Raw genomic sequence first — 16,774 nt, 5'->3', positions numbered from 1 at the left:
CTCTCCCTCTCTCTCTCTCTCTCTCATGTTCTCTCTCGTGTTTCCTCTATGGCACGATCTTGATGTATCCCGAGCTTTGCTATTATAGTTGGATCTTATGATGTTTCTCCCCCTCTACTCTCTTGTGATGAATTGAGTTTTCCCTTTGAAGTTATCTTATCGGATTGAGTCTTTTATGAGAACACTTGATGTATGTCTTGCCGTGCTTATCTGTGGTGACAATGGGATATCATGTGCCTCTTGATGTATGTTTTGGTGACCAACTTGCGGGTTCCGCCCATGAACCTATGCATAGGGGTTGGCACACGTTCTTGACTCTCCGGTAGAAACTTTGGGGCACTCTTTGAAGTACTTTGTGTTGGTTGAATAGATGAATCTGAGATTGTGTGATGCATATCGTATAATCATGCCCACGGATACTTGAGGTGACAATGGAGTATCTAGGTGACATTACGGTTTTGGTTGATTTGTGTCTTAAGGTGTTATTCTAGTACGAACTCTTGAATAGATTGATCCGAAAGATTAACTTTGAGGTGGTTTCGTACCCTACCATAATCTCTTCGGTTGTTCTCCGCTATCAGTGTCTTTGGAGTGACTCTTTGTTGCATGTTGAGGGATTGTTATATGATCTATCTATGTTATTATTGTTGAGAGAACTTGCACTAGTGAAAGTATGAACCCTAGGCCTTGTTTCCTATCATTGCAATACCGTTTACGCTCACTTTTATCGCTTGCTACCTTGCTGTTTTTATAATTTCAGATTACAAATACCTTTATCTACCATCCATATTGCACTTGTATCACCATCTCTTCGCCGAACTAGTGCACATATATAATTTACCATTGTATTGGGTGTGTTGGGGACACAAGAGACTCTTTGTTATTTGGTTGCAGGGTTGCTTGAGAGAGACCATCTTCATCCTACGCCTCCTACGGATTGATAAACCTTAGGTCATCCACTTGAGGGAAATTTGCTACTGTCCTACAAACCTGCGCACTTGCAGCCCAACAACGTCTACAAGAAGAAGGTTGTGTAGTAGACATCAAGCTCTTTTATGGCGCCGTTGTCGGGGAGGCAAGGTACAACTAAGCTCTTTTCTGGCGTCGTTGCCGGGGAGGTGAGTGCTTGAAGGTATATCTTTAGATCTTGCAATCGAATCTTTTTGTTTCTTGTTTTATCACTACTTTAGTTTATAAAAGAAAACTACAAAAAAATGGAGTTAAGTTTGTCTCATACGCTTCATCTTTTTAATATCTTCCGTGAGAATGATGGAAGGGAAAATTGTGCTCAAGTGCTAGAAGAAGAATGCATTAGAATGTTTGGTACTATATCTTTGTATGATGAGCATGATTGCAATGTTGTTAGTATGAATTCCTTGAATATCCATGATGCTAATGATATGCAAAGCCACAAGCTTGGGGAAGCTATGTTTGATGAATATGATATTTTTTGTCCCCCAAGTTTTTATGAGCAAATTTTTTATGATGAAAGCATGCCTCCTATTTATGATGATTATATTGATGAAAGTGGGTTTGGAAGAGTGTCAACTTTAGGAAGTAGTGATCCCACTATTTTGGAGGATGTTGAATCTTATTGTGATGAATATGAAAGTGGATTTGGAAGAGTGTCAACTTTATTTAGTGATGATTCCACTATTTTGGAAGAGGTTCCAATTGATTATGAGAACAAAGTTGCTATCTATGATGATTATTGTGATGACTTGTATGCTATTAGGAATAATGATGACCATGCAACTTGTCATCATGATTTTAGTTTTAAATTGGATTATGCTTCACACAATAATTATTTTGTTGAGTTTGCTCCCACTACTATTCATGAGAAGAAATTTGCTTATGTGGATAGTAATAAATTTTCTATGCTTGTAGATCATGAAAAGAATGCATTAGGTGATGGTTATATTGTTGAATTCATTCATGATTCTACTGAAAATTATTATGAGGGAGGAACTTATGCTTGTAGGAATTGTAATAATGTCAAGTTTCCTCTCTATGTGTTGAAAATCTTGAAGTTATGCTTGTTTTACCTTCCTATGCTAGTTGATTATCGTTCCCATAAGTTGTTTGCTCACAAAATCCCTATGCATAGGAAGAGGGTTAGGCTTAAATGTGCTAGTCATATGCTTCATGATGCTCTCTTTATGTTTCAATTTTTATCTTTTATGTGAGCATCATTGTAATCATCATGCCTAGCTAGAAAGGCGTTAAAGAAAAGCTCTTGTTGGGAGACAACCCAATATTTATCCTTACTGTTTTTCTGTTTCCACATGATTATGCTACTGTAGTAATTATGTTTTATAGCTTTAGTTTTAATAAAGTGCCAAGTAGAACCTTTGGGAAGACTTGGGTGAAGTTTATGTGATCTTGCTGTAAAAAACAGAAACTTTTGCGCTCACGAGAATAGCTGCCATTTTTTACATAAGAGTGATTTTAGGTTGATTCTTTTTTCAGATGATTAATAGACAAATTCCTCAGGTCCAGAAATCTATTTCATAATTTTTGGGGTTCCAGAGGTATACGTTTGATACAGATTACTACAGACTATTCTGTTTTTGACAGATTCTGTTTTCATTGTGTTGTTTGCTTATTTTGATGCATCTATGGCTAGTATTAAGTGGTATGAACCATAGAGAACTTATAATACAGTATATATTACACCAATATAAATTTAGAATTAGTTCATTATAGTACCTAAGTGGTGATTTATTTTCTTATACCAACGGAGCTTACGAGTTTTGTGTTAAGTTTTGTTTGGTTGAAGTTTTCAAGTTTTGGGTAAAGATTCGATGGACTATGGAATAAGGAGTGGCAAGAGCCTAAGCTTGGGGATTCCCAAGACACTCCAAGGTAATATTCAAGGACAACCAAGAGCCTGAGCTTGGGGATGCCCCGGATGGCATCCCCTCTTTCGTCTTCGTTCATCGGTAACTTTACTTGGAGCTATATTTTTATTCGTCACATGATATGTGTTTTGCTTGGAGCATCATTTTATTTTGATAGTTTTTGCTTGATTTTAGTTAGAATAATGTTTTGCATCTTTAGTTTCAATAAAAAAGGTCAAGGATAGCCTTTGCCATGCTTATTTTGCTAGTATACATGTTGATGTTTGAAAACAGAAAGTTTACCGCTGTTGCAAAAATTCCCTAGAAAAGTCAGAGAATGGTATAATGTTGAATATTTTTTCATATTAAGATCTGATAAATTTATTACAGTGGGAATTTTACTTCATAATTTTTGGAGTCAGGGAAGTATTGATACTCTTGCATTCTTTACAGACTGTACTGTTTTGGCAGATTGCTGTTATGGTTGCATTGTTTGCGTATGTTTGCTTGTTTAATGATTCTATTTGAGGATAGGAGTATTAAATATGCAGAGGCATTTAGTATGCAATGTTGAATAATAATGTTAGTTATTTGTTATAGTAGAAGATGATAAGGTTTTGCATTGGTTTATACTAACCTATCTCACGAGTTCTTGTTGAGTTTGTTGTGAATGAAGCTTTTGATAAAAAGGGAAACCATGGTATGAAAGGAATTAAGGAGACACAAAAGCTCAAGCTTGGGGATGCTCAAGGCACCCCAAGATAATATTTCAAGAAGTCTCAAGCATCTAAGCTTGGGGATGCCCCGGTAGGCATCCCACCTTTCTTCTTCAACAACCATCGGTTAGTATCGGTTGAGCCTAAGTTTTTGCTTCTTCACATGAGTTGTGCTATCCTTGCAATTCATTTTATTTTGTTTTTCTTGCTGCTTGAATACAATTTCAAGATCTGAAATTCTTTATTGAGAGAGAGTCTTCGCATAGTTGCATAATCATTTAGCTACTCATTGATCTTCACTTATATCTTTCAGAGTAGTTTGTCGTTTGCTCTAGTACTTCACTTATATCTTTTTAGAGCACGGCGGTGGTTTTATTTTGTAGAAATTAATGAACTCTCATTATTCACTTATATTATTTTGAGAGTCTTAAACAGCATGGTAATTTGAATGAAAACTATCATAGGAAGTGAATTGGATGCTATGATCAATATGTTGCTTGATAATTGTTTTGAGATATAAAGGTAGTCATGTTAGAGTCATGCTAGTGGGTAATTATGAAATTGAGAAGTACTTTTGTTGAAGTTGGCAAGTCCCGTAGCATGCACGTATGGTAAAAGTTGTGTGACAAATTTGTTGCATGAGGTGCTCTTTTGATTGTCTTCCTTATGAGTGGCAGTCGGGGACGAGCGATGGTCTTTTCCTACCAATCTATCCCTCCTGGGGCATGCGTAGTAGTACTTTGCTTCGAGGGCTAAGTAGACTTTTGCAATAAGTATATGAGTTCTTTATGACTAATGTGAGTCCATGGATATACGCACACTCATCCTTCCACTTTGCTAGCCTCTCTTATTACCGCGCAACTTTCGCCGGTATTGAACCCATTATTTACCTTCCTCAAAACAGCCACCATACCTACCTATTATGGCATTTCCATAGCCATTCCGAGATATATTGCCATGCAACTTTCCACCGTTCTGTTATTATGACACGCATCATCATTGTCATATTGCTCTTTGCATGATCATGTAGTTGACATCGTATTTGTGGCAAGGCCACCTTCATAATTTTCATACATGTCGCTCTTGATTCATTGCATATCCCGGTACACCACCGGAGGCATTCATATAGAGTCATATCTTGTTCTAGCTTTGAGTTGTAATTCTTGAGTTGTAAATCCATAAAAGTGTGATGATCTTCATTATTAGAGCATTGTCTCAGTGAGGAAAGGATGATGAAGACTATGATTCCCCCACAAGTCGGGATGAGACTTCAGACTTTATAAAAATAAAAGAGGCCAAAGAAGCCCACCAAAAAGAAAAAAAAAGGAAAAGAAAAAAAAAGAAAAAAAAGAGAAAGAAAAAAAAGGGGGGAGAGAAAAAATAATAAAATGAGAGAAAAGGAGAGAAGGGACAATGCTACTATCTCTTTTTCCACACTTGTGCTTCAAAGTAGCACCATGATCTTTATGATAGAGAGTCTCATATGTTGTCACTTTCATATACTAAGTGGGAATTTTTCATTATAGAACTTGGCTTGTATATTCCAATGGTGGGCTTCCTCAAAATGCCCTAGGTCTTCGTGAGCAAGCAAGTTGGATGCACACCCACTTAGTTCTTTTTGATGAGCTTTCATATATTTATAGCTCTAGTGCATCCGTTGCATGGCAATCCCTACTCACTCACATTGATATCTATTGATGGGCATCTCCATAGCCCGTTGATATGCCTAGTTGATGTGAGATTGTCTTCTCCCTCTTTTTGTCCTCACAACCACCACCATATACCACCATAGTGCTATGTCCATGGCTTACGCTCGTGTATTGCGTAAGAGTTGAAAAAAGCTGAAGCGCGTCAAAAAGTATGAAACAATTGCTCGGCTCGTCATCGGGGTTGTGCATGATGGGAGTATTTTGTGTAATGAAAATGAAGCATGGCCTAACTATATGATTTTGTAGGGACAAGCTTTCTTTGGCTATGCTATTTTGATAGGACATGATTATTTGTTAGTATGCTTTGAAGCATTATTATTTTTATGTTTTATAAGCTTTTATCTTGTATCATTTGGATCTGAACATTCATGCCACAATAAAGAAAATTACATTGAGAATCATGCTAGGTAGCATTCCACATCAAAAATTCTGTTTTTATCATTTACCTACTCGAGGACGAGCAGGAATTAAGCTTGGGGATGCTTGATACGTCTCCAACGTATCTATATTTTTTGATTGTTCCATGCCATATTATTATCTATTTTGAATGATTATGGGCTTTATTATACACTTTTATATTACTTCTGGTACTAATCTATTAACCGGAGGCCCAGCCCATATTGCTGTTTTATTGCCTGTTTCAGTATTTCGAGGAAAAGGAATATCAAACGGAGTCCAAACGGAATGAAACCTTCGGCAGCGTTATTTTTGGGAAGAATAGGATCCTGGAGACTTGGAGTGCACGTCAGAAGATCCTTGAGGAACCCAGGAGATAGCCCCCCCCCCTACTGGGCGCGCCCCCCTGTCTCGTGGACCCCTCGAGCACCCCCCGACAGACTTCTTTCGCTTATATATTCCCTTGTACCCTAAAACCATCGAATATCAAGATAGATCGGGAGTTCCGCCGCCGCAAGCCTCTATAGCCACCAAAAACCTCTCGGGAGCCCTTCCCGACACCCTGCCGGAGGGGGATCCATCACCGGTGGCCATCTTCATCATCCCGGTGCTCTCCATGACGAGGAGGGAGTAGTTCACCCTCGGGGCTGAGGGTATGTACCAGTAGCTATGTGTTTGATCTCTCTCTCTTGTGTTCTCTCTCGTGTTCCCTCTATGGCATGATCTTGATGTATCCCGAGCTTTGCTATTATAGTTGGATCTTATGATGTTTCTCCTCCTCTACTCTCTTGTGATGAATTGAGTTTTCCCTTTGAAGTTATCTTATCAGATTGAGTCTTTTATGAGAACACTTGATGTATGTCTTGCCGTGCTTATCTATGGTGACAATGGGATATCATGTGCCTCTTGATGTATGTTTTGGTGACCAACTTGCGGGTTCCGCCCATGAACCTATGCATAGGGGTTGGCACACGTTCTTGACTCTCCGGTAGAAACTTTGGGGCACTCTTTGAAGTACTTTGTGTTGGTTGAATAGATGAATCTGAGATTGTGTGATGCATATCGTATAATCATGCCCACGGATACTTGAGGTGACAATGGAGTATCTAGGTGACATTACGGTTTTGGTTGATTTGTGTCTTAAGGTGTTATTCTAGTACGAACTCTTGAATAGATTGATCCGAAAGAATAACTTTGAGGTGGTTTCGTACCCTACCATAATCTCTTTGTTTGTTCTCCGCTATTAGTGTCTTTGGAGTGACTCTTTGTTGCATGTTGAGGGATTGTTATATGATCTATCTATGTTATTATTGTTGAGAGAACTTGCACTAGTGAAAGTATGAACCCTAGGCCTTGTTTCCTATCATTGCAATACCGTTTACGCTCACTTTTATCGCTTGCTACCTTGCTGTTTTTATAATTTCAGATTACAAATACCTTTATCTACCATCCATATTGCACTTGTATCACCATCTCTTCGCCAAACTAGTGCACCTATACAATTTACCATTGTATTGGGTGTGTTGGGGACACAAGAGACTCTTTGTTATTTGGTTGCAGGGTTGCTTGAGAGAGACCATCTTCATCCTACGCCTCCTACGGATTGATAAACCTTAGGTCATCCACTTGAGGAAAATTTGCTACTGTCCTACAAATCTGTGCACTTGCAGGCCCAACAACGTCTACAAGAAGAAGGTTGTGTAGTAGACATCATGTAGTTCCATTCACAACAAGATTCATAAAAGATGACCACAAGCCCAGAACTACTCAACTACCTCACATAATCCTCGGCTAAATCACGAACAGAGCAGACTCGTTACACTACTTTGCTGCTCGAAAGGGTGTGCGTCATGTAAGAGCAAAGCCTATAAGGGGCGCTACACGCACCAAATAGGAATTGGCTTCAAAGGGAGCTCCTGTTGGACCAGAGATCTTATTCCCTGCGAGTTGGGGGATACGGACGAAAGTCACCCATGTCACACTAACGGGTCGGCCCGTTAGTCTATTTCGATGTTTTTCTGTTTTCTTTGTTTTTTTCCTTTTTTTTCTTCAAATTCATGAACTTTCTAAAAAATTGACTTTTAAAAATAAAGAATAATTTTCAAATTCATGATTTTTTTGAGAATCACAAACAATTTTGAATTTCATTAACTTTTTTTGAAATAGAGCAATTTTCAAATCGTAAATTTTTTCAAATATGTGAATCTTCTTGAAATCACAAACATTTGCTGAAATTCATAAAAAAATTGAATTCACATTTTTATAAAAAAATTTGAACAAGTTTCAAACTTGCAAAAAATGTTTTTTTGAACTCACAAACATTTTCTCAATCCCCAATATTTATGAAATTCTTGAATATTTTTTGAAATTTGTGCACATTTTTTGAATTCATGATTCTATAATTCAAGAACATTTCTTGAAATTGCAAACATTTTTTGAGTTCAAGAACATTTTGCAGACCCACGAACACATTTTAAAACATTTTTCTGAATATGAACATTTTTTTCAAATTTGTGAATATTTTCTAAGTTCAATTTTTGTTTAAGAGCTCTCGGTAATCATATCAAGCTCCATTAGATGATCAAATGTAATGTACAAATGACGTAAATTTTATTGTGTTTGTGCTTTCAAATTATATCTAATCCCTATTCTAGAGCCTTCTACAACATTCTCCCCGGTGCTATTTCATTGATGCAGGATTAACCTAACCACACTCATACTATACTTGCAAGTAACACTTCGCATTCTCTCGTCGTCTTCACCACTTATGGCTATGGATAGAGCTAAGAGCTTTGGACATCATGTCATTCTTCAAAAGAAATGGTTGTCAACTCTTAAATGACATCGCACCCACACCGACAACAAGGAGGAGAAGATGTCTGCCAACAACCACTAGGGGACCATGAGAGCAGGAGCCACCTCTCCCCATTCCCTGAGGGACCCAACCTACTGTGTGCACTGCCGCGTTGCAATGAAATACGCTGAGAGTATGCTAGTCTAGTCACCAGCACACACCCACATACTTGACCAAGAGCCCATGTCTAGCTAAGCATCACAAAGACAACACGTTATGTACAAACTCAAGTTGATGCACCCTAAAATCCTGATGCATCCAAGTCCTTGGATGTAAGAAACATTGCAAAAGCAATTCCCACTTGGTGTGAAGCGCTAGATTCTACTCCTTGCCCGGACTAGCTTTGAAGAATGACTTATGACCATGTTCCATCTTTCTTCTCTCGTTAAATAGAAGCACCCTACTCTCTCACCCTTGAATAAGCAGTACTATCAAGCAACAACCATGTTGCTATTAACTTGGCTCTGGTGTGAAGCATCAATGCTTCTATGCATTTAATCTTGTTGGCTATGTGCATTTATTCTTGATATAAGTAAAACACATGGGCATCCAGGACGTCTTTAGCTCCCTTGATCATAACAGTTTGAGTTTCTTTCAATTATTACATTGGTGATTCCCTTTGTTTTGGATTTATTTAGATCATGACCATGACACTTGAGAATAGAGAACAAACCTAATTTGATAGATCATGGAACTCATAGTCACAGAGAGGAGTTGAAAGATCGTGTCGTCTAAACCGTGTTGATTGTTGAACGAAACAAAGTTCTCTTTTTTCCACTGAGATTACGTGAAACACGCACACATCTCTCATACTATCAAGTGTGCAAGATGCGCGTAGAGGTCGATATGAAAACTGACAATTCGTCCTCCATAGTTCCATTAACATCAAGATTAATAGAAGACAACCATACCAGCACACCTAATCTCCGGCCAGATCACGAACAGAGCATGAGACCACAAGGGAACACTCAAATCTACTAGACTCGGCACACTACTCTACTGCTAGAACAATCACTGATGACACAGACGAGGTACCGAAAGTTCGCATGACTGAAGGCTCGATCAGGCGATGGCGACCTGGACGGACTTGATCTTCTTCTCTGGTGGCTGCTGCTTCTTGACGGTGACGGTGAGCACATCGTTCTCGCAGCGCGCGACCACGGCACCCGCGTCCGCGTACTTTGGCAGCCGGAACTTGCGCACGAACAACCTTGGTGACGCGCGGAGCTCCAGCCAGATGTAGCAGCAGTCACCCTCCTCTTCCTCCCACTTTCTCTTCCCGTTGGTGCTCTTCATCACCAGCACGTTGTCCCCTGTCAGAGTCACCTGTCAAGGAAAATGAGTACACGCCCAAATGTTAGTTCATTGGTGATGTTGAATCGAGCTTGGTCCAAGAAGAAATGGGGGATGAACATGGTGTGGTAGCTCGTAGCTGGATGACCTACTTGGAGAGCTCGAGGACGTCTAGAAGGAAAACATACTTGCTGAGGGTCTCCACGATATCCATCAGTGCGCCGCGACCGGCGCTCCAACGTCCATGTGATATTGACCGTTCCCTAGCCCACGACATGCTGGTGGGCGTGGTCTCGGTGGTCGGCGTCCCCGGTTACAAGGTGGTCGAGCACCTCCGGTAGGTGGACGAGGCCGGCCTCGGCAGGGGCGAACCATTGCTTCTACTTCTTGTTCCTTAATTGGTTCCTTGATGTGTGGGTAGGAACTAGTAAGGGACGGTGCGACTCAAACTTCGGAAAGATCAATGGATTGGATGGCTTCTTCAAAACCATCATGTGTTGAAACCTTGGCGAACGAATATTTGACAAGAAAATTCTTGCCCTACAAACAGGTTGGGGATGAGAGTATGAAAAACTTATTTCCGCCTTCCAATAAATAGGCACATCAATCTTGTGTCTTTTTTCATGTCGTGTCCATACGCCCACCAAAAAAATGATTGCGCCAAGCGTAAACACCACCACCCTGTACCGGTTGACTTCTTATTGCGTAGGATGTTCCATTCTCAAGGAGGATCGATGGCACTGCACTCGACCAGGACACGACACCAAGGAGGGTCTAGCGAGTGACCACATGGGGGCTCATGACAGTAGGATGCCACCTCTCCCACTAGTAGAGCTTCAACGTTTGGAGCATGTTCCAAAGTATCTTAGTTCGATGAGCACCACATCATTGCCAAAGAGTCCATCTATATTTTCTCGTGAATACACAAAACTCGTGTATCATTCCATTGATAGAAGGATAAAAAAGAGTACAACGAGGGATGCAACACATGACACGAACACAGACAAGCGTGAACATGGTGACCGGAGCAGAGGAGACAAGGGATGCTCAGCCCGAACAGAGGATACATCACAACTAAACCTACCAAGCCTGAACCAAGAGCGGCAATGCTAGACCAACAAGAATTACATCATCTCTCGAGCTGAAACCGGGGATACCGCGAGCGATCAAGATGGCGCCTTTAAGAAGAAAGACTACACTAAGCGCCGTCGCCATCTGGTCTGGAAGAACCGGACCTAGGGTTTCCTCTAAGCTCGAAGAGGGGCACAACTGGAGGCCTTGGCCACGCCTCCAAGAAGTAAGCGACACCCGCGGGCGCCGCCGTTGCCAACACCAGCAAGCTGAGCAGGATCTCTCCCTGGCCTAAAGCTGAGCAATACCATAGTCGCTGAATTAGGATTAAAAGACGAGGAAGCCGAAGTTGGTTGGAACCACCATGCCAGAAGGGAGTCCATCTTTAGCTGGCCATCTTAGTGATGTTTTTCTGTGTACAAACTTGAGTCAATGTAGTAATCAACCCTGATGCTTACAACTCCGAGGATGTCAATGGGCTTGGACAGTGCAACAGAAATTCCTACTAACTGTAAGTGCATACAAATTACCTATGCAAGTCATCACTGAGCTCTACCCTCTACTCCTTGTTTTGCTCGGATATAAAGAATGGCTTCTTTGTGAATAATGAAATGTTCCATCTATCTTCTCATGTTTAAATAGGGGTGTTTTTTCTCACCTTTAATTGGAGTACTATTATGTTAGCTTCGGTGTGATGTGGCACAACAACCATTATGCCTCTATGCATCTATACCACTATATGTTCATATTAGTTGTTGGATGAAACTGGTTCAATGGTTGAGAAGTGGCAAATCCAAGTAATGTTGGGTGTTGAATATTTTCTTCACTACACCAAATTCTGCGACATGTACTACCAGAAGATTCCATACTTGGACTTAAGCACAATTATAATATGCACAAACCTCTAAACAATGATATGATATTATTCTACTATCTTTCATAGTGTAATTATCCAACTTTTATCTTTTAAAAGGATTGACATTCATTTTGTTTTATTATTGCGTTGGACTATATAAACAAAGCACTTATCGTTTGTTCTAAACTCTGATATTCTTCATTTCTCCCTACCTTTATACTTCCAAGGAATTAGTACTTTATTTTCTTTCTCGTTTTTGTTCCGATTTAAAGCGATAGCATCATCTTCCAATGTTGTCATTGAATATATTGTAGCTATAATTTGATTCTCAATCGGATAAATCTACACCTTATATTTCATGCATATGTGAGTCAAATTTACATGTTTGTGTAGTATAATGTGGCATGTGGATATCCGGTTGCACTTGCCCTCATGTGCAAGACAAAGGTGCAACTTGTTAGTCTTAATAATGGCATAAGGAGTACATGGGCATCTATAGTCCAAAGACTCCCTCATCATTTACTGAAGTTTCTTTAGATGGCCACTGTTAAGATGGCCTTGCCTTGAACTTCTTTAGGTGATGACATTGAAGATAGACTTTGCATCAGTTTCCTGAACAAAAGATGCAAGAGGCAGAAATGACGCATGGAGGAGTTGTTATGTCATGCCGTTGGGGGGGGGGGCTATTGGTTTAAATGCAAATTATATCAGTTAGTACAAATAAGCATTTTGCATTTACTTTGGTCTATCAAATCCTGAAGCTAGTATTAGCGCTCCCGTCGCCACTGCGTCAGAGGAGAGGTGTTTCTCTAGAATGAAAATAGTGAAGAATGTTCAACGTAATCACATTAGTGATGATTTCACGAACCACTATATAATTTGCTTCTTGGAGCAAAGACTTCTATATTGAACTCCACATAAGGATGTGACAGATTACTTTTTGAAGATGAAAGATCGTAGAGGTAAACAATAGAGAGGTAACTACTTTTGTAATCAGAGCTTATTTGTTATTATATAGTGGCAACTATGATTTCATATTTGTGTGAGGTTAGTAAAATAACATTTTAGACATATTATTGCTGCCTTTTAGGGGATACATTAGTGTTACTTGTTCGTGTTGATATCAGTGACCTTTTTTCCTGGCTTCGCCCATGTGTGCATCCACATATAATTGTATTGATTTTATTTTGGTGGTTGCATTTTCTTGGCATCCTCACTGCCCAGAGTTGGAGGAGTTGTGCTATAATACAACCATTTTAGTATGACATGTGTGTAAGCATTACCAGCACCACCCAACGAATCTTTGTGTCCATTTGATCCAAGTGTAGTACACATGTTCACTACAAAATTTGCTCTATTCAGTGACAAAAATCCTGGTGATGAAACAGGAAATGTCACCAAAAATCATTTTCTGTGACCGTCCACAGTCACGAGGTGTTTTCCTTCCAGGGCAGCACCCTCGGCAACTTTGACGATGTTTTGGCCTTATTTTGCGCGATGGTATTGGGTGTCACTAGGCATGTCCATTTTCAGGGACGGTTTGTAGTGTCACGGAAAAAGTTGAGCGGCCAGTGTCTTGAAATATAATAAAAAATAACATATTGTTTTTAAGCTAACTAATCTAGTGTTGAAAGTCTTTGTAGATATTTTCTGAAAGTAGTCAATCTACTTTCTGATGGTGTTGAAAATTTTCGTGGACCCCTACACTATCTAATTTAATTTAAAATGGGCAAAAAAATGTGTGCTTCGTGTGGCTCGAACACAGGAAATGGAGAAAGTTGTACATACTACATTGCCAGTATGGCATTGATCGGTTATCGATCAAATTGACTGGCTAAAAGCTTCTACAAGCTTTAGAAAGCCGTGGTGAAACGCCTGGTTAAAGAATACCTACATGGGCCAGCCCATTTCTTACGTAGTGCTCGGTAGGGTGTGCTTCGTGTAAGAGGAAAGCCCATAAGTGACGCTACGGGCGGCAAATAAGAATTGGCTTCAAAGAGAGCTACTATTGGACAGGACCAAAGATCTTATTCCCTGTGTGGGTCGGGGCATACGAGCGAAACATGCACCCACGCCGCGCTCGGACGTCCCGTTAGTCTGTTTCGGCTTTATGTTTCTATCTGCTTTCTTTCTCTTTCTTTTTACAGATCTGAGAACTTTTTAAGAAAATTGATATTTTTTTAAATCATGAAGAATTTTAAATTCATGAATTTTCTGAAAATCACGAACAATTTTTAATTTCCGTAAAAATGAAAATAGAAGAATTTCCAAATTCGTATTTTTTTTCAAATATGCGAACATTGTATGAACCAACGAACATTTCCTAAAATCGTAAACATTTTTGAATTTGTAGATATTTTAAAATTCACAAATATTTTTAGAAAATTGAAAAAAATCAACTCCCTACGTTTTTTTAACTCACTTATGTATGGCGGAAAGGGCCAATTTGGTCTTTCATAGTAAAGAGACAGACAGGACAGACATTTTTAAATTCATCAATATTTTTAGAAATTTATGAACATTTTCTGAAATTCATTATGATTCTTTGAATTTATGAATTTTTTTAATTCGAGAACATTTTTCAAATTGCAAACATTTTTTAATACAATAAGATTTGTGGACTCACAGCCACTTTTTGAAACATTTTTGAAAATCATGAACGTTTTTCTCAAATTTGTGAATACCTTTTAAACTTAATTTTTGGTTTGAGAGCTTTCGGTAATCATATCGAGCTTCCTTAGATGATCAAGTGTAATATACGAGTGACATAAATTTTGTTGTGTTTGCATTTTGAAATTCCGTCTAATCCCTATTTTGGAGTCTTCTGCAACATTCTCTCCGGTATTGTTTCATTGATGCAGGATCGACAAAATTCTCTTGTCATCTTCAACACTTGTGGATAGAGCTGGGAGCTTTGGACATCATGCCGTTCTTGAGAAGAAACGACTGGCAAATGTCACCGCACCCACATCGACAACAAGAGATGTTTACCAACAACAACTAGAAGATCGTGAGAGCAGGAGACCAACTCTCTCCATTTCTTAAGATGGAACCAAACCTACTATGTTCAGTGTCATGTTGCACTAAAATACATCAAGAGTATGCTAGTCAAATCACTAGGACACACCCACATACTTAGACTAAGAGATCCCGATGCTTCCAAGTCCTAGGATGTTGTGAACAACATTGCAAAAGCAACTCAGGTGACTGTGAAGCAAAAGCAACTCAGGTGACTGAAGCAAAAGCAACTCCGAGTGGTGGCTGTGAAGCCTTTTTTTTTTTTGAGAGAGAGAGAGAGAGAGAGAGAGAGTGGTGGCTGTGAAGCTGTGGACTCTACTCGTTGCTCGGCCCATCTTTCCTGGCGTTAAATAGAAGAACACTCGGATATAATGTGAACTAACAACCATGTTGCTATTAACTTGTGTCTGGTGTGAAGCATCAATGCTTCTATGCCAAAAATAAAAATAAAAAAAATCACTAGGTTGCTTTTATGCATTTAGTCTTGTTGTTCTGTACATTTTAGTCCTGATGTAAGGAGCACATGGGCATCCCTCATAAATCATAATCATTTTTTAGTTTCTTTCAATTCACTTTGTTTTGTATTTATTTAGATCATGGCACTTGAGAACAGAGTTAATTTGATAGACCGTGGAACCCAGAGGAGTTGACAGATCGTGCAGTCGTGAAACAAAGTTCTCATTCTATTTTCCGCTAAGATTACGTGAAAAACGTATGAATCCAGGCACGCGGCTGCATTCGGTCAAGCGAGGAAGATACAATTCGTGCTCCATCGTTGCATTCACAGCATGATTCACAAAACACGACCACAACTAGCACACCTAATGTCCGGCCAGACCACGAACAGAGCATGAGACCACAAGAGAAGACCCAAATCTACCAGACTCGCCACACTACTCTACTGCTGGAACGATCACTGACGACAAACGCCGACGAGGTACCGAAGGTTCGCGCGACTGAAGGAAGGCCCGAACGATCAGGCGATGGCGACCTGGACGGACTTGGTCTTCTTCTCCGGCGGCGGCTGCTTCTTGACGGTGACGGTGAGCACGCCGTTCTCGCAGCGCGCGGCCACGGCGCCCGCATCCGCGTCCTCCGGCAGCCGGAACTTGCGCACGAACGACCGCGGCGACGCGCGGCGCTCCAGCCGGATGTAGCGGCAGTCCGCCTCCTCCTCCTCCCGCTTCCGTTTCCCGTTGGCGCCGCCGCCGCCGTTGCTGGCGCTCTTCACCACCAGCACGTTGTCCTCCTCCAGAGTCACCTGCTCATTCATTCAGAGCGCGCGCAAACGTTAGTCAATCGCGCCACCCCCTGCCGAGCCGACGAGTTCGGTCCAAGAGATGCGGGGAACGGGGCGGAGCGGCGCACGCACGTACCTGGATGTCGGACTTGGAGAGGCCGGGGACGTCGAGCAGGAAGGCGTACTCGGCGGGGGTCTCCACGATGTCCACGGGCGCGCCGCCGCCCACGCCCCCGATCTGCGCGCGGGGGTGGCCGTGCCCGTGCCCGTGGGCGGTGTGGTGGTGGGCGTGGTCGCGGTGGTCGGCGTCCGCGGCGGCGAGGCGCTCGAGCACCTCCGGCAGGTGGACGAGGCCGGCCACGGCGGGGGCGAACAGCAGCTCGGCCATGTCTTCTTTCTTCCTCGGGTTGGTTACTCGCTGTGTGTGGGTGGGTGGGAAGTGGGATGGGACGGTGCGAGTCGACTTGGAGAGCTCGATGGATTGGATTGGATTGGATTCTGCAGTGCGGAGCGGAGTGAGGGAGAGGGAGTGGTATAAAGAGAGGAGGAAGAAGGTTCGAGATGTTGCCGGGGGCGGCGCGTGGCGCGTCCAGAAAGATCCGGAAGCGAATGGAACAACCTAGTGCTGTACGAGACTGATCTAGGGAATAATACTGCTGCTGTTCTGGATTTGAACACGGGCCGTTTTGTGCCGGCCTGTGGGCTGCACGACAAGCTCGATGTTTCTCTTTTTTTCTGTTTTTTCGTTTAGTTGATGAGACATAACGCGTTTTGTATTCAT

The 16,774-nt window shown here is 41.2% G+C and overlaps 1 protein-coding gene and 1 pseudogene across 1 annotated transcript; both read right to left on the bottom strand.

Annotated features, from left to right (window-relative positions):
* Positions 1-9,492: 9,492 nt before the first annotated feature.
* Positions 9,493-11,190, bottom strand: LOC119321389 (annotated as a pseudogene).
* Positions 11,191-15,418: 4,228 nt separating this feature from the next.
* On the bottom strand, positions 15,419-16,567 carry LOC119325378 (18.6 kDa class III heat shock protein-like). The gene is made up of 2 exons (XM_037599130.1): positions 16,130-16,567; positions 15,419-16,014 (listed from the first exon to the last, which is right to left on the bottom strand). The coding sequence occupies exons 1-2, from the start codon at positions 16,379-16,381 to the stop codon at positions 15,730-15,732; spliced, it is 537 nt and encodes a 178-aa protein (XP_037455027.1). The 5' UTR covers positions 16,382-16,567; the 3' UTR covers positions 15,419-15,729.
* Positions 16,568-16,774: the final 207 nt, after the last annotated feature.

Source organism: Triticum dicoccoides, chromosome 6B (genome assembly GCF_002162155.2).
Source record: "Triticum dicoccoides isolate Atlit2015 ecotype Zavitan chromosome 6B, WEW_v2.0, whole genome shotgun sequence".
NCBI classification, from domain to species: Eukaryota; Viridiplantae; Streptophyta; class Magnoliopsida; order Poales; family Poaceae; genus Triticum; species Triticum dicoccoides.
The sequence above is the reverse complement of the archived record's forward strand: the minus strand, read 5'-3'. Positions and strand labels throughout refer to the sequence as shown.

Excerpts from the sequence above, each read along its gene's own strand:
- LOC119325378 (XM_037599130.1), bottom strand. The coding sequence starts at position 16,381 with ATGGCCGAGCTGCTGTTCGCCCCCGCCGTGGCCGGCCTCGTCCACCTG. Across the intron at positions 16,015-16,129 it reads TCTCCAAGTCCGACATCCAG|GTGACTCTGGAGGAGGACAA; the intron begins GTACGTGCGTGC and ends ATGAATGAGCAG.